At 49.5% G+C, this 22,577-nt stretch overlaps 1 protein-coding gene across 1 annotated transcript in view; it reads left to right on the top strand.

Moving 5' to 3' along the window:
* The window catches only part of KCNH4 (potassium voltage-gated channel subfamily H member 4), a 541,864-nt gene that overhangs the window by 423,367 nt on the left and 95,920 nt on the right, over positions 1–22,577 (top strand). The window contains exon 6 of the mRNA XM_069237683.1: positions 16,260–16,417. Within this exon, the coding sequence (XP_069093784.1) occupies positions 16,260–16,417 (158 nt within the window). The remainder of the gene's footprint in view (positions 1–16,259; positions 16,418–22,577) is intronic.

The following is a 22,577-nucleotide window of genomic DNA, read 5'->3' as shown; positions in this document are numbered from 1 at the left end:
AATCAAATCATTAGCATTTATAAAGCGCACTACTCACCCGTGCGGGTCTCAAGGCGCTAGGGACAAAGGGGGTGGTTATCGCTGCTCGAACAGCCAGGTCTTTAGGAGTCTCCGGAAAGCGGAGTGGTCCTGGGTGGTCCTGAGGCTGGTGGGGAGGGAGTTCCAGGTCTTGGCCGCCAGGAAGGAGAAAGATCTCCCACCCGCCGTGGAGCGTCGGATGCGAGGGACGGCGGCGAGTGCGAGGCCAGAGGAGCGGAGGGGGCGGGTGGGGACGTAGAAGTTGAGGCGTCTGTTGAGGTATTCCGGTCCCTTGTCGTGGAGGGCTTTGTGTGCGTGGGTGAGAAGTCGGAAGGTGATCCTTTTGCTGACTGGGAGCCAATGCAGGTGTCTCAGGTGTGCGGAGATGTGGCTGTTGCGGGGTACGTCGAGGATGAGGCGGGCTGAGGCGTTTTGAATGCGTTGCAGGCGATTTTGGAGTTTGGCGGTGGTCCCAGCGTAGAGGGTGTTGCCGTAGTCCAGGCGGCTCGTGACGAGGGCGTGGGTCACGGTTTTTCTGGTGTCAGCGGGGATCCAGCGGAAGATCTTGCGGAGCATGCGGAGGGTGAGGAAGCAGGCGGAGGACACAGCGTTGACTTGCTTGGTCATGGTGAGAAGGGGGTCCAAGATGAAGCCAAGGTTGCGGGCGTGGTCTGCGGGGGTCGGTGCGGTGCCGAGGGCCGTGGGCCACCAGGAGTCGTCCCAGGCGGACGGGGTGTTGCCGAGGATGAGGACTTCCGTTTTTTCAGAGTTCAGCTTTAGGCGGCTGAGCCTCATCCAATCTGCGACGTCCTTCATACCCTCTTGTAGGAAGGTCTTGGCGCTGGCGGGGTCCTTGGTGAGGGAGAGTATAAGTTGGGTGTCGTCGGCGTAGGAGGTGATGATGATGTCATGCTTGCGTACGATGTTAGCGAGGGGGCTCATGTAGACATTGAAGAGTGTTGGGCTGAGTGATGAGCCTTGAGGTACGCCGCAGATGATCTCAGTGGGTTCTGAGCGAAACGGAGGGAGGTAGACTCTTTGGGAGCGGTTTGCGAGGAAGGAGGCGATCCAGTCCAGGGCCTGGTCTTGGATCCCGGTGGAGCGGAGGTGGGTGATTAGGGTGCGATGACAGACGGTGTCAAAGGCAGCCGAGAGGTCGAGAAGAATGAGGGCGACTGTTTCACCGTTGTCCATCAGGGTTCTGATGTCGTCTGTGACTGAGATGAGGGCGGTTTCAGTGCTGTGGTTGGTTCGGAATCCGGTCTGTGAGGGGTCGAGCAGGTTGTTGTCTTCCAGGAAGGTGGTCAGCTGTTTGTTGACGGTCTTCTCTATTACTTTGGCTGGGAAAGGCAGAAGGGAGATGGGGCGGAAGTTTTTCAGGTCGCTCGGGTCAGCCGTAGGTTTCTTTAGTAGGGCGTTGACTTCGGCGTGTTTCCAGCATTCGGGGAAGGTAGCAGAAGAAAAAGAAGAGTTGATGACGGTCTGGAGGTGCGGGGCGATGATGTTGTCGGCTTTGTTAAAGATGAAGTGCGGGCAGGGGTCCGAAGGGGCGCCGGAGTGGATAGAGTTCATGATGGATTTGGTTTCTTCGGTGCTGATGTGGGTCCAGTTGTTGAGGGTGATGGTCGGGGATGTGGGTTCGGTGGTGTTAGGTTGGATCTGGTGTCCGAAGCTGTCGTGGAGGTCGCTGATCTTGCGATGGAAGAAAGTGGCGAGGGATTCGCATAGATCCTGTGAGGGCGTGACGGCGTTGGCGTTGGCGCTGGGGTTGGAGAACTCCTTGACGATGCTGAAGAGTTCTCTGCTGTTGTGGCTGTTTTTGTCCAGTCTGTCGGTGAAAAAATTCCTTTTGGCAGTGCGGATCAGGTGGTGGTGTTTGCGGGTAGCGTTCTTGAGGGCGGTCATGTTGTCAGCGGTGCGGTCCTTGCGCCAGGCTTTCTCAAGTGCGCGACAAGTTTTCTTTCATTCTTTGAGGGTGTCAGAGAACCAGAGGGGTTTCTTGGTGTTGTTCTGTCGCTGCGAGCGTTTGAGGGGAGCAAGGTTGTCTGCGCAGTTGGAGATCCAGTTTGTGAGGTTGAGGGCTGCGACGTTGGGGTCGGTGGTGAGGGTGGGTTGGTTGGCGGCGAGTGCGGCGAAGAGTTGCTCTTCAGGGATCTTGTTCCACTGTCGGCGAGGGATGGGTTGAGTGCGGAGGTGGCGGGTCTCGCGTCGGAATGTGAAGTGGATGCAGCTGTGGTCGGTCCAATGAAGGGCGGAGGCGTGGCTGAAGAAGACGTGTTTGCTGGCGGAGAAGATAGGGTCGAGTGTGTGTCTGGCGATGTGGGTGGCAGTGTTCACCAGTTGTTTGAGGCCGATGTTGACGAGGTTGTCGAGCAGGGTGGTGGTGTTGGGGTCGTTGTTTTGTTCCAGATGGAAGTTGAGGTCGCCTAGGAGGATGTAGTCCGGTGAGGCGAGGGCGTGCGGGGAGATGAAGTCGGCGATGGCGTCGCTGAAAGGGGCGCGAGGTCCGGGAGGACGGTAGACGAGGGATCCTCTGAGGATGGTCCTCGGGTCGGTGCGAATCTGAAAATGCAGGTGTTCAGCGGCGAGAGGGGAGTCTTCAGTGGAGGTGGTGACGCTGATGGAGTCTTTGAAGACGATGGCGATACCTCCTCCTACTTGGTTGGTGCGGTCTTTCCTGGAGATCTTGTAGCCTTCGGGGATGGCGGTGGCGATGTCTGGAGCAGAGGAGGCGTTCATCCAGGTCTCCGTGATGAAGGCGACGTCCGGTGCTGTGGAGTCTAGGAGGTCCCAGAGTTCAACGGCGTGTTTGTGAACGGAGCGAGCGTTGACTAGGATGCACTTGAGGTGGTTGATGGCGCGTGGGCTTGTGGTCGTAGTTGTTGCGTGGTGGAAGATGCGTTTGCAGGAGTTGCAGGCGAAGGGTCCATGGGTGCGTTTGGGGTGAGCTTGGAAGCAGGTGTTGGAGCATCCTGGGTTGAGGGCATGGAGGGTGGTGGGATCGTAGCGGATCATCGGGGCTTGGGAGCGCTGGGGACCAGGGGTCGGGGCGCTGGGCGCGGGCCAGGCGCGGGCCAGGCGCGGACGGGCGCAGACGGGCTTGCCTCTGGCGCGCCAGCGGTGCACCCGCTGTGCGCGCGCGCTGCGCGGTTGCGCAGCGGGCGCCATATGAGGTAGGAGGGGGGGAGGGGTCAGCTGGGGGCGAATGGGAGCTGGGGGGCGGGGACGTGCAGGAGGTCGCGGAGGGAAAGCGCGAGGGGGGGACAGGTAGAGTGAGAAGAGCTGGGGGAGGGGGGTTTAAGGGTGGAGGGGGGAGAGTGTTAGGAGGTTTAGGAGATTAGGGAGAAAGATAGGTGTAGGGTTGTGAAGATAGGGGAGGGGGGGTTGTAGAGGTGGGTGAGGGTGAGAGGTAGAGTGAGGGGATAGGAAGATAGGTAATAGAGAGGGTGGCGGGAGGGGGTAGAGATAGAGAAATAGGTAGAGAGAAAAGGTAGATAGAGAAATCGATAGATAGGGAAAAAGATAGAGGGATAGGAAGATAGGAGGAGGTGGAGAGTGAGGGAGTTGGATAGTGGGATAGAGAGATGGAGAGATAGGTAGATAGGAGGAGTGAGGGAGGTAGAAAGTGAACGGGTTAGATAGGGGAGATAGAGGGGGGGATGCGAGTGGGGGAGGGGGATGAGGCAGGAGCAGGAGGGCAGGCGCGGGGAGAAGAGGACGGAGGAGGCAGAAGAGCCGAAGGCAGAAGACAAGAAGACAAGAAGAAAAGAAGAACAGAAGAAAAGAAGAACAGAAGAGCAGAAGACCGGAAGGACTGAAGACAGGAAGAGCAGAAGACCGGAAGAGCAGAAGACCGGAAGAACATGCATGGCTCTTAAATGTCTTAGCTTGAATGTCCGCGGGCTTAATAGCCCAGCTAAGAGGTTGGCGATCCTGTCGGGTCTCCAGAAGTCTGGGAGTCATATTTGTCTGCAGGAGACGCATTTATTACAAAAGGACACATATCGCATGTGCTCAAAGTGGTTCCCCAGGCAATTCTGGTCTTCGGCCTCCACGAAACATGCTGGGGTAGCAATATTGCTTTTGAGGTCCTTCCCAGGGGAAGTAGTGGCAAAAATACATGAGGTGCAGGGCAGGTTTATGGCTCTTAGAATAAAAGTGGGGGCCTTCTTCTTTACTATTGCTTCCTTGTATGCCCCTAATGCCCAGCAGGAAACCTTTTTGAGACAGGCTGTTTCCCCAATGCTTAATTCGCCAGATGGCGCCCTTTTGGTGGGAGGGGACTTTAACTTGGTGATGGATAATGAGCTGGATCGATCGGGTCACCGCTTTTGGGCAGACTGGGGAGTTGACGGAGGCGGGGCGTCTGTGGCTGGACGAGTGTGGTTTGGAGGATGTGTGGCGGAAAGCGCATCCTACGCGTAGGGATTATTCCTTTTACTCAGCGGCGACTAAGACGTATGCACGGATCGACCTTTTTCTGGCCTCACAGGAGTTCATTTCTCGAGTTAGGGAGGCCACGATTGAGCCTCGGGCCTTGACAGACCATGCTCCTATTACTGTAGAGGTCACTATGGACGTGGGCCGGGGGGGCAATCCGGGATGGCGCTTTAGGGAATCGTTGCTGCAGAGCGGAGCAACGGTGGAGGGGGGGAGGTTATGTCACTGTTAGCTAGAGATAATAAAGCAAGGAGAGAGATGAGGGAGGAGTTGGAACGGAAGGTGACGGCATTGGAGCACTCCCATAAGTCCACGGGGGCGCCTAGAATATGGCCCAGTTGGAGAGGGGACGGCAACAGCTGAAACGGCTAGATTGGGACAGGGCGGAGTATGCAATAGCGCGTCTTAAGCATAAATACTATATTGGGAGTAATAGGTGTGGGAAGCTTCTGCCGCATCCGTTGCGAGCACAACGCGCAGCGTCGACGATAAAATTAGTCTGCAACCCTTCAGGAGGGGAGGCGAGAACGAGCAATCAGATTGCAGAGGCGTTTGCGGAGTTTCACCGGGGGTTATACGCGGCGGATGATCGGGGCAGCGTGGCTCCGGATATATTTTTGGAGGACACGCTAATTACTCCTCTTGGTGAAAGGGAGGCGTCTTCCTTGGACCAGCCTATACAGGTGGAAGAGGTTATATCAGCGATTTTACGCCTAAAGGTTGGGAAGTCCCCCGGCCCTGATGGTTTTATGGCACTTTTTTATAAGACCTTTTGTGCGGAAATTGCGATGATTTTAGTACGGCTCTTCAACTCCTTTCGGACGTCGGGAGCCCTGGCGCCCAGTATGTTGGCGCTACCATCGCAGTTATACATAAGCCGGGGAAGGACCCAGAGGAGTGCGCTTCGTATCGATTTCTCTCCTGAATATAGATGCCAAGATATTCACGGGGATACTCGCCCATCGCCTTAATTTCAATATGCCGGGTCCTGTTGATCCAGATCAGGCAGGTTTTATTCCGCAGCGACAATGCAGTGATAATACGAAGCAGCTTCTTCATTTGTTAGATAAAACTGTTCAATCTCGCAGGGAGGCACTTTTCCTCTCTATTGACGTGGAGAAGGCGTTCGATAGAGTACATTGGCCGTATCTTTTTAAGGTGTTGGAGCGTTATGGATTAGGCCCCGGTTTTCGGTCGTGGATTCTATGTATATATCAGTCTCCGAGGGCTGCGGTCCGGGTTAATGGTACCTTGTCTTTGCCGTTCCCCATTAGACGAGGTACTCGACAGGGGTGCCCGCTCTCTCCTCTCTTGTTTGCGCTATATATGGAGCCCTTGGCGCAGCGGCTGCGAGATAGTCCCCTGGTTTCCGGCGTGAAGTTCAGAGGCGATCATCACCTCATTACCTTGTATGCGGATGATGCGATCTTTACCCTGGCGGAGCCCGTGACTTTGTTGCCTGCGCTTATGGATATACTTGCTGAGTTTAGCAGGGTCTCTGGATTCCGGGTGAATATGCACAAGTCCCAGTTCCTTAGTTTGTTTGTAAGCTCAGACCATGAGGAAGATTTGAGAGCTCGATATCCCTTCCTTTGGTCGACCTTGCGGCTTTCTTATCTGGGGATGGACCTGGCCCCTTCCGCTGCAAAGAAGGCGAGCTTGAACTACACGAAGCTAGTTCATGAAGTGCAGCGGGACCTGGAGTCTTGGGGGAGACTTAAATTGTCATGGCTAGGCAGGGTGGCGGCGGTCAAGATGACAGTCTTGCCGCATATACTTTATGTGTTTCAGGCGCTTCCCCTGACTCCGCCCCCACAGGTGATAGCGGCTCTTCAATTGGCGTTTTTGCGATTTGCCTGGGAGGATAAATTGGCGCGCTCCCCGCGACGGGTTTTGTACAGCCCTAAAGGGGAGGGGGGGCTGGCGGTTCCCTGCCTTTTGCGATACTTTCAGGCGACGCAGTTGCGTTTTCTTTTAGAGTGGAGTCGCCCACTTACTGAGAAGCATTGGTGCTTTATGGATCAGGCGGTAGCGGGCTCTCATATCTGGAAGGAGCCTTGGCTCTGTCGGCGGCACAGGGCGGGAGGTCTCTACTCTTCCCCGGTTACGGGAGCAACGTTACGCGTGTGGGATGCGGTGGCTTGTCAGTCGGGGCTGCCGACATTTCCATCTCCGATGACTCCCATAGGCGCGAATCCTGACTTTGAACCTGGGCTACACGTGGAAGGCTTGCGACGTTGGTATGAAGGGGGCTGTAAGCGGGTGGGGACCCTTTTTGATAAGCAAGGGGTTATTCCTTTCGACCAGATGAAGGAGACATATGGCTTGACAGAGGCAGATAGGTCCACAAGAAGCTAAAGACTTTGCTCTTAAAGTAGTCACAGCAGGCCCTAGGCTTGGATAGATTCACACCTGTTCATGGCCAGGATACCCTGCCGGGTCAGAGCGCACTTTAGAAATCTACATAATATAACATAGCAATCAATAAGTGATGATTTAATAGTATTTGTGGCAACATTATTTTTTCACTGGCATAATAGGGAACCATCCTTGCTACACTGTGAATGTTCCCAACCTGTTCTAGCTATGCCTAGCCAAATTTTGGTATATTCTTGCCATATTGTGGCTCTTTCTGATAAAGTTCTGTATAGACTTGGCATAACAGCAGACTATCCTTGATATATTGTTGGCATTCTAGATATAATTTTAACTATACCTACCATAAAGTTGTGAAAATATTTGCCAGACAATGGAAATCCCTGGTACTGGATGAAGATAAACGAGCATGGAAGCCATAATGTGTGGGTGTAAGAACTTGGGGTATTACTTCAGAGAGGTGGGAGCCCAACTCATGTTTATTAAACAGAATCCTCGTCAGGATGAACCATAAAAGTAATTATATTTACCTGTGCTTAACTCTCTGGTAGCCTGGCACAAAAGCAGTCAGGCTGGAGATAATGTGTAAAATATTTATGCAGCACTCAAACGGTGATATAGTAGCAACACAACACAAGAAAACTCCCAAACCAATTTAGACCTCTCCTTTAATCTTCATGTTAATGCAGAGTACTTGAATGCTCAACTTTGAGAACTGCATGAATTCCTTCTTCTTTCAAAGTAGCTCAGTTTCATGCAGGGGCCACCTTCTGTCTGAGCTTATTTAACGTCACTAGAAAACTCCCAAACCAATTTAGAAAAATAGATAATATTTTAATAAATAAAATGACACCAGAGCAACAAACATTGGTTCAGTAGAACTGGAGTTATGCGTTTTTGAAGTTTTAGGCAAAACTAGCACCAAAAAGGTGCAAAGAGCCTACTGCAGGGATCTGGTTGTGCCGGACTGGGACAATGTCAAACGCTCAGGTAGACCGCAATTGAGCATCAGTTGGCTATGGGAGTTGTACCTTTTTTCCTGGGTGCGGGGCTGCACAGTTCTGTGTTGTGATGCTCTGCATCACCCTGCATCAGGTCCATTGAGCAGCCAATCAGGAGTGGCGTGACGCTGCAGAGCGAGGCTGTGTGTCAGATCCGGTACAGCCATCAATCAGGAGCTGCTCTGTGATGTTATGTGAGGCACTGTATCGTCCTGTGCCATCCTATACCCATCAGGAGCTCTGAGGTGCTGCAGTGAGAGATCATGAGACCTGGGCATTCTGCATAGGAACCAGTGAAGCTGCTGACCAAGAGCAGGGAGATGCTGCAATGCGAGGCCCTGCATCGTCCTGTGTTGTTCAGCATCAGGTATGGTAAAAGGAAGGACTACACTCTGACTCCAGCACCATAAGGACAGCATTTGGGGCATCGGGTCTCATTCCTTCAAAGATGTGCAATGGGGACCAGGTTAGGTCCAGTTGGGTCTTTTCAGCTGGAAAGCAGGAAAGGCCTCTTGAAGTTTGTTGTGTCCCTGTAGCTCAAACTGGTCAGCTGACTGTTGGAGCCACTTCTGGGGTCCTGAGTTCAAGGCAAGCAGGTCAATCTTCCTTCAGGCAGCACGGTAGTCCCTTCTCTGTGTCTAACAGGTCCAGGAGTGTTCTGATTTCCATTTCTGAAGGTGCCACTTGTATGCCCAGTGCCAGCCTGTATGTGAGTACACCCTTTCTGTTTAACCCTAAACTGGTTCTGTTCAGTTCTCCCCTTTTCCCTGGGTCTGCCTCCAGCCTGACTAGTAAAGCAAAGAGCAGACAGTCCCAGGTGTGAGCACATTTTTCAGTGAGAGGACAGGCATCTTTAGAAGTCCGGAAGGGACTGGGTACAGCCCTGAGGCTACCCTTTGAGGCTCAGGAAGAGCTGAGTACAACCCCCTAGGACATCCTGCTCAAAGAGGAACACCTGTCCCCACATCCAAGGCACTTTTGTCCCTTGCATGGAAGGAATATACATCACACCACAAGCAATGTGACCCTGGACACTGGCAGAAAGGCACATTTGATTTATGCAGAAAATACCAACTTTGTAAAAATGGTGTCTTAAAAATAGTAATTTAAAATTTGATTTTACCATTAAAGAGGATTTTAAATTACAATTCAAATGAGTGGAAGAAGTATTTCTCTAGCTATTCCCAAACTGAGTTTTCACAGGACATGTAAAATGTAAGTGCACATGCCTTACTTTTTAAAAATCATGCACAATGCCCTATAAGCTGATAGGGCCTACCTTGGCAGTGACTTATAAGTATTAAAAAGGAAGGCTTGGGGGCGTGGCCAAGATGGCGGCGTGAGCGGACGCGTTTGTCCGAGCTCTGCCGCCCAGGCCTGTGTGATCGCCTGGGACCCCGCATTTTGGATGTCTTGAGGCCCCCTGGAGCAGCGGCTGCTGCTGTGGAGTGGTGGGGGCCCCGAGGAGTCGGAGAGGCCCGGAGCAGCGGAGGCGCGCGGCCGCGCGGCTTGGGCTGTGATTGCTGGCGGCCCGCGCAGTTGGAGGAGGAGCGGGCCGCGTGGCGAGTCCTGGTCCTGGTGGTCTGTGGGCTGTCCGGGGGGATGCGGCAGAGGCCCAGGAGGGCGCCGCGAGGCTGCAACGCGGTGGTGGCTGCGTGAGGGACCTGGTGCGGCGGTGAGAGCCTGGGGCCTCTGGGGACCGCAGCGGTCAATTCGATTGGCCCTTCTGGAGGGCTGGGCCTCAGGTTGAGACGACGGGAGAGCCGGCCGCTCCTGGGTGGACCTGGTGCTGGTGTGGTGCGCAAGGCTGGGCTACGAGCCGGTGGTGCGGTCGGCCCGCGGTGTCCCTAGCTGGAGCAAGAGAAGCAGCGGACTGGCGTGGGGCCTCCAAAGCCTGGGAGTGGAGAGGTCAGTGGCCACTGGCGAAACTCGAGTCCTGAGGTGGCTGGGTCCCGCGGAGACAACGTGAGGAGACCTTGTTGGGGTGATTGGGCGGTCGCAGCAAGAGGCTGGGAATGATGGCCGCCTCTAAGCCCAAGCGAGATCGGATGGTGAAAGAGATGCTGACGGGAGTTCGCCCAGTGTCGGGTGGAGTAGCTGATGGCCTACCGGCGGAAAAATCCTGCAAAGGTACGGGGGGAGATGGAGGAGGATGACGGGGTTCCCGTTACGAAGGGCTTCCTTACCTCCCTGTTCGACTCGCTTCGGAGCGACTTGCAAGAACTCCATAGGGAAATTTCTTAAGAGGTGAAGGAGCTGCCAGTGGAGGTTGCGTCCCAGGTCGAGCGGGTGGCTCAGGTTGAAGATGGAGAGATCTCCCGGGGTGAGGAGGTGGCAGGCATGCAGCAGGAGCTTATACGCCTGCGGGAGCAGCAGGATCTCCTTCAGATTGCGGTGGAGGACCTTGAGAATCAGTCGAGAAGGCATAATATTCGCATCCGAGGAGTGCCGATTGGGGCTGAGTCGGGGGATATTGGAGACTTTGTGGTGGCGCTGTTCCGTTCAGTCCTCGGCCTAGAGGAGTCCCGGGAGATCACGCTAGACAGAGTTCACCGAGTAGGCCGTGCTGGTGGGGCTGGAGACCGTCCGCCAGATATTCTAGCATGTGTTCACAGCTACGGGCTTAAAGAAAGTATATTGGAACGGGCCCGTAATCTTCCACAGGTCCACTTTCGTGGGCACACGCTCCAGTTATTTCAGGACCTGTCACTGCGGACTTTACAGCGGCGCCGAGAATTCAAGCCCATTACAGAGCATTTGTGAGCGCATGATGTGCCTTTTTCTTGGGGTCATCCGTTCCGCCTTCTCTTCCGATGGGAGGATCAGCTTCGGCAAGTAAAGTCAATATCGGAGGCGAACCGGATTCTGCGCTTGGAGGGTGATAGCCAGGATGCTGGCGTGAGTGTGGGTCCGGCTGGTGGGGACCGACCGCGCTGTTGGCTAAAGGAGAGAAGGAGGAAGCAGCAGCGCCCTACCACATTGTAGCAGCAGTCGGAACGGCAGGCGGCATTGAGTAGCGTAGCCGCTGGGACCAATGCTTAAGGGAAGGGTGGCCGGGGGTGTCTGGTTTGCTGGGGGTCGCATTACTTCAGGCCTTACGGCCGTTTGAGAAGGGTCTGGGTGGCGGAGCCGTTGGACTTTGTTTGCCGAACTTGTGTGGTTCTACTGCCCTGTTTAGACTGTGCCTCTTCGGAGATGAGTGCGAGAGGACTTTTATGCTGTCAGCACCTGTTGTGCGTTATGGTTGTTCTTTGGAGTGCTTCCCTGGATGTTTGTTCACTGGGTGTCTTAGCGGCTTGGCCATGTTGTTCCTGCTCTGGGCTTTGGTTCTCCCACGGGGCTCCTCTCCCCCTGTGTGATCTTTCCTTTATGATGCATGGCTCTTAAATGTCTTAGCTTGAATGTCCGCGGGCTTAATAGCCCAGCTAAGTGGTTGGCGATCCTGTCGGGTCTCGAGAAGTCTGGGAGTCATATTTGTCTGCTACAGGAGGCGCATTTATTACAAAAGGACACATATTGCATGCGCTCACAGTGGTTCCCTAGGCAATTCTGGTCTTCGGCCTCCACGAAACATGCTGGGGTAGCAATATTGCTTTAGAGGTCCTTTCCAGGGGAAGTAGTGGCAAAAATACATGAGGTGAGGGCAGGTTTATGGCTCTTAGAATAAAAGTGGGGGCCTTCTTCTTTACTATTGCTTCCTTGAATGCCCCTAATGCCCAGCAGGAAACCTTTTTGAGACAGGCTGTTTCCCCAATGCTTAATTCGCCAGATGGCGCCCTTTTGGTGGGAGGGGACTTTAACTTTGTGATGGATAATGAGCTGGATCGATCAGGTCACTGCTTTGGGCAGACTGGGGCGTTGATGGAGGCGGGGCGTCTGTGGCTGGACGAGTGTGGTTTGGAGGATGTGTGGCGGAAAGCGCATCCTACGTGTAGGAATTATTCCTTTTACTCAGCGGCAACTAAGACTTATGCACGGATTTAACTTTTTCTGGCCTCACAGGAGTTCATTTCCCGAGTTAGGGGGGCCACGATTGAGCCTGGAGCCTTGAAAGACCCTTCTCTTATTACTGTAGAGGGCACTATGGACGTGGGCCGGGGGGGAGACTCCGGGATGGCGCTTTAGGGATTCGTTCCTGCAGAGCGGAGCAATGGTGGAGCCGCTCCGGCATGGGATCACGGAATATCTTAGTTTTAATGACGATGGGAGCACCTGTCTGGAGACTTTGTGGGAGGCTTTGAAGGCGGTGGTGAGGGGAGAGGTTATGTTGCTGTCAGCTAGAGATAATAAAGCAAGGAGAGAGATGAGGGAGAAGTTGGAACGGAAGGTGACGGTATTGGAGCGTTCCCATAAGTCCACAGGGCGCCTAGAATATGGCGGGAGTTGGAGAGGGCACGGCAACAGCTGAAACAGCTAGATTGGGACAGGGCGGAGTATGCGATAGTGCGTGTTAAGCATAAATACTATATTGGGAGTAATAGGTGTGGGAAGCTTCTGGCACATCGGTTGCGAGCACAACGCGCAGCGTCGACGATAAAATTAGTCCACACCCCTTCAGGAGGGGAGGCGAGAACGAGCGATTAGATTGCAGAGGCGTTTGCAGAGTTTTACCGGGGGTTATACGCGGTGGATGATCGGGGAAGCGTGGCTCCAGATTTATTTTTGGAGGACACGGCAATTACTCCTCTTTGTGTGAGGGAGGTGTCTTCCTTGGACCAGCCTATACGGGTGGAAGAGGGTATATCAGTGATTTCATGCCTAAAGGTTGGCAAGTCCCCCGGCCCTGATGGTTTTACAGCACTTTTTTATAAGACCTTTTGTGTGTAAATTGCACCGATTTTAGTACGGCTCTTCAACTCCTTTCGGACGTCGGGGGCCCTGGCGCCCAGTATGTTGGACGCTACCATCGCAGTTATACATAAGCCGGGGAAGGACCCAGAGGAGTGTGCTTCGTATCGGACGATTTCTCTCCTGAATATAGATGCCAAGATATTCACTGGGATACTCGCTCATCGCCTTAATTTCTATATGCCGGGTTGTTGATCCAGATCAGGCAGGTTTCATTCCGCACCGACAATGCAGTGATAATACAAAGCGGCTTCCTCATTTGTTAGATAAAACTGGTCGATCTCGCAGGGAGGCACTTTTCCTCTCTATTGACGCGGAGAAGGCGTTCGATAGGGTACATTGGCCGTATCTTTTTAAGGTGTTGGAGCGTTATGGATTAGGCCCCGGTTTTTGGTCGTGGATTCGATGTATATATCAGTCTCCTAGGGCTGCGGTCCGTGTTAACGGTACGTTGTCTTTGCCGTTCCCCATTAGACGAGGGACTCGACAGGGGTGCCCACTCTCTCCTCTCTTGTTTGCGCTATATATGGAGCCCTTGGCGCAGCGGCTGCGAGATAGTCCCCTGGTTTCCGGCATGAAGTTCGGAGGTGATCATCACCTCATTACCTTGTATGCGGATGATGTGATCTTTACCCTGGCGGAGCCCGTGACTTCGTTGCCTGCGCTTATGGATATACTTGCTGAGTTTAGCAGGGTCTCTGGATTCCGGGTGAATATGCACAAGTCCCAGGTCCTTAGTTTGTTTGTAAGCTCAGACCATGAGGAAGATTTGAGAGCTCGATATCCCTTCCTTTGGTCGACCTCGCGGGTTTCTTATCTGGGGGTGGACCTGGCCCCTTCTGCTGCAAAGACGGCGAGCTTGAACTACACGAAGTTAGTTCGTGAAGTGCAGCGGGACCTGGAGTCTTGGGGGAGACTTAAATTGTCATGGCTAGGCAGGGTGGCAGCGGTAAAGATGACAGTTTTAGTTTTACATCGTCTACTTTATGTGTTTCAGGTGCTTCCCCTGACTCCACCCCCACGGGTGATAGTGGCTCTTCAATCGGCGGTTTTGTGATTTGTCTGGGAGGGTAAATTGACGCACCTCCCGCGACGGGTTTTGTGCCGCCCTAAAGGGGAGGGGGGGCTGGCAGTTCCCTGCCTTTTGGGATACTTTCAGGTGACACAGTTGCATTTTCTTTTAGAGTGGAGTCGCCCACTTACTGAGAAGCATTGGTGCTTTATGGATCAGGCGGTGGCGGGCTCTCATATCTGGGAGGAGCCTGGGCTCCGTTGGCGGCACAGGGTGGGAGGTCTCTACTCTTCCCTGGTTACGGGAGCAATGTTACGCTTGTGGGATGCTGTGGCTTGTCGGTCGGGGCTGACGACGTTTCCATCTCCGATGACTCCAATAGGCGTGAATCCTGACTTTGAACCTGGGCTACACGTGGAAGGTTTGCGACGTTGGTATGAAGGGGGCTGTAAGCGGGTGGGGAGCCTTTTTGATGAGCAAGGGGTTATTCCTTTCGACCAGATGAAGGAGTCATATGGCTTGACAGAGGCGGATAGGTTGATGTACTATCAGGTCCGGCACTGGGCTTGATGCCGGCTAATAGAGCATTAATAGAAAGGCCGCTCACGCCGTTTGAGAAACGGCTGCTGATGAAGAAGGATGATAGGCGAGTAATTTCAGACCTCTATAGGTTTCTGTAAGGGGGGGGCGTCAGTCTAAGTCTAAGGGGCAGTTGAGATGGGAGAGGGAGCTGGGGAGCGAGCTTTCAGATGAGGAATGGGATAGTATATTTTATAGAGCACATCATACTGCGTATAATGCGGTGAGAACGGAGACGGCATATAAGGTGGCCTCTTACTGGTACTACACCCCAGCAAGGATACACGCATGGGACACTACCAAATCTGGCCTCTGTTGGAGGGGGTGCGGCGGCATGGGTACACTGGTGCATCTACTCTGGCATTGCCCCAAGCTCCATAGATATTGGGAGAGTATTGTAGATGGTATTGATTCAGCGTTTTATACTAAGATACCTAGATTTCTATCGTACATCCTGTTGGGCTTGCCCAATTCCCTCACCTTTCCCTTGCGATCGCTAAAGGGGCGGCAGATGGCCCTGGCCCTCAGTTCAGCCCTGCAGCTGATTCTAGCTTTGTGGGGCACAGATAGGGTACCAACACATGTGTCCTGGCTCCAGAAACTGTGGTTTATTCTGGCAATGGAGAAGCTTACTCTGGCCTCTCAGCAGCAGGTGGGGGACCTGGACATGCTTTGGAGACCGTTCCTCTGGATTTTATCCACAGAATATACTGAGTTGACATGCCCTGCTTATCTGAGAGTTTTAGGGCTGACTTGACCCTCTGGGAGAGTGCTTGTGTTGGGGGATTCTTGGGAGGGTGAGAGCAGTGGGGGGGAGGAGGAGTGGGGAATGGAGAGCTGGGAGAAGATGTGGCCTCTAGGGGGGAAGCACTGTCGGTGTTTTATTATTCTTTTGTATTTCTTGTTTATCAGGTTCAGAACTCGCAGCTATATAGATCTTTGTGTGTTGATCACCTGGTCTTCTGGTTGCAAGGAGAATGATGGTGGGATGGTCCCCTTGTGGCATTGATCACGGATGCAGTGGAGGGGCTTCTGTATGCCAAATTGGTTTTGTTTGTGTCACTCTGGTGTATCTTATTTATCATGCTACGATGTTCCGGACTTTATATGTTTATATATTTTAATCAATAAACCAATACAAAGATTTGATCCTAAAAAGGAAGGCTTAGGCCTGGCAAAAGATTTACTTTGCCAGGTCTAAATGGCAGTTTACAACTGCACTGCAGGCGGCATTGGCGGGCCTGAGACATGTTTTATAGTGCTACTTTAAAATGTGGTGCAACAATTGCTGCAGCCTTCTTAGTTACCCAAGCCCACAAGGGTATCTTGGGTTGTCCTTTTGTGTCCAACAAGCAACCCACTTGTAGCATTTACTTTACAGGATACCATTGCGGTGATAGTGCGCTTCACAATACAAAACATAACAGGCCGTGGCACATGTAGTACCATTGACTAGGACTTATAAGTAAATTAAATATTAAGGTGTATACCAGTTTTACTATGTTTGGAAACGAGAGCACAAGCGCTTTACCACTGGTAAAGTGCACTGGGTTCCAAACCCAACAAAATAAGATTCAGCAAAAAAAGACTAGTGAAGGCAAAAATATAGGGGCATTCCACACAAAAGATGGTAATTTCCAACAAATCTGTACTGAATCTAAAATCTGAACATAGCTCTGGAGGTGGTGAAGTACAAAAGCCTGTTACATCACTTGAGCATAAACTAAGCTAACTATTTCAGGGGACAATGGATATTTTAGAAAATTACGGAAGAGAGAACCTATGACATCTTATCAACATACAAGCTTTAGCTTGTCCTTCCTCTGTTCCTCTGCTCTTTCTTGACGTGCACGAAGGAAAAAGTTTGTGATTGCAAAGTGTTTGCGAATTGTATTTGACAAATTGGCAAGCCTGAGTTTTGGGCAATGTTCAAAACTGTGCATTTTGCGCAAGCTCCAACAGAATGCCATTCTTTATTTTCACAGACATCATCCTGAATTTCCGCACCACCTATGTGAGCCAGTCCGGTCAGGTGGTCTATGACTCCAGATCCATCTGCATCCATTATGTAGCCACCTGGTTCTTTGTAGACCTGATTGCTGCCCTGCCATTTGATCTCCTCTACGCCTTCAATGTCACTGTGGTGAGTGGTTGCATCAATGAGACAAAAGCCAATGTTTGTCTTTTCATTGCGAGGATGAATATGGTAGCAGGTTTTTCAGAGACTGAGAAGCCTACCATTATGAATACCAAAACATATTACATAATAATGGAAAACATATGTATACCAGAACAATAGGGGATAAGAGCTGTTTCCAGTGAAAGGAATTGTTCTGATGTCAAAATGCATCGGGATAAATGTCCAGATACATTCACATATTTCATTTTAATATTCGGTTGGCCACTGGAACTTCTGACTGGTCAGCAAGAACCTTGAGGGCTTATCAAACTGCACTGTTATAAAGTCTGATCTTAAATTGCACATATTATGACACTTGTGTAACTGGGATCTTGTGGGTCTGCTTTCCAACATGATGGCTTTCCTGGCTTTGTAGTAACATTTTTGTGTACATTCTCGGCTGCATGCTAGATATCCTTGTACAATAAAGGCCCATCACTTAAATAGTTGGGGCATTCTTGGCAAAATGCTGGTCATCTCAGGAAGAAATAAGCAATTAATGACATATTTGTGGAAATTCCTGCTGGCTACAGTTCAATAATAGTGGCCCACAGTGATCTATTTGCAGGCATTCTGAGCACCATGGAGGTGGTCTCTGCATAATAGTAGCCCATCTATGAAAGAATTGTGGTCATTCTTGTTGACATACTGGCTACTCATGAGAAATAATTGCACATTAGTGGCATTAGTGTGAACATTCTTAGTGACTTTCTAGCAAACCCTACTTCATAACACCCAATCAGTAACATTTTTTAGGTATTCATTGGGACATGCTGGCTATCCATGCATTTTTGTTATCCATCAGTAGCATATTGTAGGCATTCCTGGAAATACTTCAGCTATCCATGCATAATGGTGGCTGAGCCTTGACATTCGTGGGCATTCATTGTGTCAGTCTGGCAATCAGTACATAATAGTGATTATTTCATAGCATTCATGGAAACATTATTTTTATTGGAATTAGAGAGAAACATTCTTGCCCCATTGCGAACAATCCCAACATACTCTAGCTATGCCTAGCATATTAGTGGTCAATTCGTGCCATATTACGGACATTTCTGACAAAATTCTGTCTAGATCTGTCATAACGGGCAGAGTATCTTTAACTTCTTGTAGCCATTCTACATATAATACTGACTATGGCTAGCATAAAAGTTGTGAAAATATTTGCCATATGATCGATACTCCTGGTACTGATTAAAGATAAATGGATATGGAAAACAGACTCTGTCATATGTGAGAGTAGAATAGGTGAGTTGTTTGCAAAAATGAGAACTGGATGCCCAGGGACTAAAAATATGTTTCCTAAAAATTAGCATTTGCTGTTTCCTGATAGGAAGACTTACTTTCCATGGACATTTCCAGCTTGTGTTTGTGGGAATTAGGCTTATTTATTTTAAAAATATATTTCACAGTAAAATGTCTGTATTAGGAGATGTTGGCAAGCTGATGTTCCCAGAAAATAAGTGAACTCCTAAAATATGTTTAAAATTGATATTTGAACAACAATTCATGCTATGTTTGGAAGCCATATTGCTCTTTTTGTATCATTGGTAATAGGGTGTACTTGATGCTGATGTTATTATTTTATGACCTGTCTGGAGACTTTTCATCATCTTCACTTCATTTGCTGATGATATGCCTTTCTGTGTGTGAGCAGGTTACACTGGTGTAACCGGTCAACTGCCTGATCCGGTGATATCTATATAACTGAGCACTACTGTTGCTGTAAAGGCCTGTAAAATTCATCCAGCTCCTATGTCCAAGGCATGTGGGTGTGATATCTGTACCATCTTTGATTTCTTCCATGTAGAAACTCAGCGATAATATATGAAGACCTGGGAATGGCGATTCTCCAATTGAAATGCAGAGAATCTGGATTTCATTAAAGACATGTAGGCTAGCATTATGCACGAATCCTTTTAATGGCACTCCTGCAGCAGTGTAAAGAATTACATAACATCACAATAACTTCAACAATCCAGAATAGAACCTTCCCCAACACCTAAATTCACCCCAGTTGGAATGTTCTTCCACTTTTAAATGCAGTACCCTTCATCCATACTTCAACGTCTTTCTCCTCCTCTCATCCAGATTCCATTCCATCCTCAGATGGATACAACATCACTGATGACTCTCTAGAATAAAAATATTGTATTAAATATTCTTCATATTTAAAAAGATTAAACACATACAGATTTAAATACTCCTTCTGAAACCAGCCCCTTATCTTTACCAGCTTTATTTTTCGTTCTCCAAGGGATAGAAGGGTGGGATAGTGCTAGCAGTGTCTTTAATGAAATCCAGATTATGGGGGTCATTATTACCCCAGCAGGTGGTGATAATGTGGCGGTAGTACCGCCAACAGGCTGGCAGTACTTGCCACCACATTATGACCGTGGCGGACCCGCTACGGTAATACCGCCGATACACCCAGGCTGACGCAAGCCTGCAGCCTGGCTGCCCCGGCAGTTATAATCCTCCAGGGCAGCGCTGCAAGCATTACGAGTCCCCATCCGCCAGCCTGTCCATGGCGGTAAACACTGCCATGGAAAGGCTGGCAGTATGGGAGACTTGGGGGCCCCTGGGGGCCCCTGCAGTGCCCATGCACTTGTCATGGGCACTTGGGGGCCCCCACGCACAGCCCCATCGCGCATTCCACTGCCTGAATTACGGGCAGTGAAATGCACGACGGGTGCTGCTGCACCCGATACACCTCAACATCGATTACGAGCAGGCTTCATTGTTGTGGTGACTTTTCCGCTGGGCCAGCGGTGGAAATGCTGTTTCCGTCCGCTGGCTGAGCGGAAATCTCATAATAGGGCGCCAAACATACCGCCAGCACTGGTGGTATGTTGGCGCCCGCAGCTATGGCGGTCTTTTAAAAAGACCGCCGAAGTCGTAATGAGGGCCTATGTCTGCATTTCAGTTGGAGAATTGCCATTTCAATACAAGACTGGAGGCTATCATTATGCATGTTGGTAGCCCTCCAACGCCACATTTGCCATACGCTCAATCAGTCTACAATAATACTGCACTAGCATCCAACCAGTCAGCAGCCTTCATTATGTCCTCAAATTGGCCACCATGCAAGAAACCTTGCTAGCCATCACTCTCCTCATTAAGTGTGCTTTAAACTTTTGTGAATCAATTCCTGCTTGATTCACAGTCCATTTGACCCATCTAGCAATAGTTCCTGAAGTTACTTATTTAAAAGTTTCACAAACGAAATTAACAATTGACTTACACTGTCCACAATCCACCACACAAAGTTTCTTGCATTTATCATATTTTGGATAAAAAAATGTCTCTGACATTATTTTTGTTGTCTTCCGTATTTCAAGCATTACTCCAACTGGAAACCTACTACTTATCTCCAGTGCCTTCACATTTGAGACCCTTTGGCATGAAATCAAACACAAAAAAGAAGCCAACTTCATAGAAAGTAATTTCAAGTCTAGAAATGTATTAGTCTGCCATGAACTGAACAAGGAGAAAACTAAATTCATATCCCATAACACATTCTACCTCAATGAAAGAGGTCTTCTTAATTTAATACTCTTCAATGCTCTGCATACTAAAACTTGCCTTACCACACAGTTACCATCTACCTGACAATGGCCTGCTGAAATCGCTGACCTATAACAAATCAAGGTTCAGTAACTAAGATCTTTTCAAATGTTTTAACAAGGAAATTCACTACCTCCACTACAGGAGCCTCCATGGAATCCAGATGCCTCTCCATGAACAAACATACCTACATTCTCCAAATTTCTCTATACCTACACCTTGTTCCTGGTGCCCATGATTCCTCGAGTAACTGAGCAGCTTTTCCCGAAGCACTGAGTAGCATGAAGATCTCCTGATATCCTTCAAACAAGAATGTTCAACACCCTTAACACCACCAATGGGTGTTCTTCTTCTCCATTGCTTAGAAGTCCTTCTTTCGCTGGTATAATCACAAGAGAGCTCCATGACTACTTGACACTTCTCTTTCTGTACTTTCTGTAAAACCCTCTGAATCATTGCAAAAGGTGGAAATTCATATGCTCTTACCGCCTTCCAATTCTGTATAAAAGCATCTACTGGTAACACATCTGGATCCAGCAAAGGATCCAGTCCTAATGGATCCCATTCCAAGTCTATTCTCCTGAAACAAAATGGAGCCAAACTCTATTCGCTGTAGTCCCTCAAGAATCTTGAATTCCAATCCGCAGTTACATTCTCCTTCCCAGGTAAATACTGTTCTCCCAGACTTACTTTTTGCTCCAAACAAACCAAAGTTCTTTGGCCAAATCTGACAAGCCACAGGATCTTCTGCCCCCTAATCAATTTAGGTAAGCGACAGCAGAAACATTGTCTGTTTCTAAAAGCAATGCACTTCCTTTCTAAACATTTTTTAAACCTGAGCGCATAGAGACACGAGGTGGATTCTGAACAGTTTGTGTTTTTTTCTCTATATACCTGATGACAATCCACTAGTCTCATGATGATCCAAACAGTTTCCCTATCCAGTCAAACTTGCATCCGTCTCCAAAACATAATCTGGTGTGCATCCAAAAATGCCTCGCTCATTTCATGCCTCTAGATTCCCAAATAACCAACATAACTCTATCTTTGCTTCCTGATCTAAGGATATTTTGTTGTGATACAATAAGCCCCTTCTCAAGGCTTCTGCTTTCACCCTCTGAAGTGCTCGATAATGCAGTAGACCTGGAAACACTGCTTGTATTGACAAACAAACCTATTAACCTCAATAGATCTAGTAAGGTCAAACGCTCGTTTCTGTTAACATGCCAAATCTCCTTCTTTATTCTGTTCACTTTTGTGTTGAAACCCAGGAATTCCAAAGTCTGTGTAGGATTCAAAACTGCTTTTTCCCTGTTCGAAATAAAGCCTTAAGCTTTCCAATAAATTTCTCACTAAATTGAAGTCCTTGTGAAGTTGTTCCAAACAAGTTGACATTATTACAATGTCATCCAAATAAAGAATCATCTGAATTCCTCTCTCTCAGATACAACACTGTCACCCTCAACACTTTGGTGAAACACCATGGTGCAGAAGCCAAGCCAAATGGAAGACACAGAAACTAGTAAAGCTGATTCTGCCAAATAACTGACTCTTCTTCTCCACTGAAATTGTAAAATCTGCATCTTTTATATTTTACCAGCCAGCCATTCTTTGAGAGTATATCTCTTAAACGATGCATACCCCCATTCTTGACCTGCCTGTATACTAAAAACATGTTTAATTCTCTCAGATTGATCAAGGCCCCCCCCAACCCTTATTTTCTTTCCACTAGAAAGAGAAATTACCAAACCCCTGTCTTCTTCTCCTACCTGCACAATTGCTCCTTTCTTCAACATGGACATTATTTCACTTTTCACTATTGTTTGTTGATCTTTGCTCAAAATCAATTCTCTTGGCTCTGTTGTCGGGTTTGATACTTCTTTAAATTCTATCATGCAGCCCTGAATCATTTTTAAAACTCAAGAATCCTGTGTGATACTTTCCCAAACGTAGATAAAATATTTCAAACAACTACTTACTCTTTCGTGAAAAGAATCAATAATATAAATTGTACTCACCTTGTACTCCACCACCTCCCTGACCTCATCCTCGTAAACCTATAGTTCTCGAAATACTTCCTCTCTGGGGATAGAAAGCTCCTCCAGGCTGGAAACCTCTTCCTCTGGCTCCTTGGCTGAATTAGTTTTGGGATCTCTGATATCCTAGCCTAGCAAATAGTCCCCTTTTACCAGCCCTCCCAAAAGCACTACTAGCAAAGTCTGTTCTCAAATTACTTTGAGCCTTACCTAAATCTGTGAAGGTTGATACATATTTACACAGGCTTTTACCCATATCCTCTACATAGAGAAACCCTCTATGGTTCTCACTTGCCTCTTTCCCTGCAAATCTCCTAGTTCAGGATTTATTTTAATCAGGACTGCCTTACTCCTTTCTGTTTTTAGGCCAGCATTTGCATTCCCTAAAAATACTTGAACCCTCTGACTCAGTCCCCTCAATAATTCTAAATCCACTTGAATACCTTTTAGCCAGACTTCCTCAGCCATATCTATAATCCATGCCAACGGACCTAATATATGAAGTAGTTTATCCTGGT

This window comes from Pleurodeles waltl, chromosome 6 (assembly GCF_031143425.1).
Source record: "Pleurodeles waltl isolate 20211129_DDA chromosome 6, aPleWal1.hap1.20221129, whole genome shotgun sequence".
In the NCBI taxonomy this organism is placed as follows: Eukaryota; Metazoa; Chordata; class Amphibia; order Caudata; family Salamandridae; genus Pleurodeles; species Pleurodeles waltl.
Note: the sequence above shows the minus strand (reverse complement) of the source record. Positions and strands in the feature narration are given on the sequence as shown.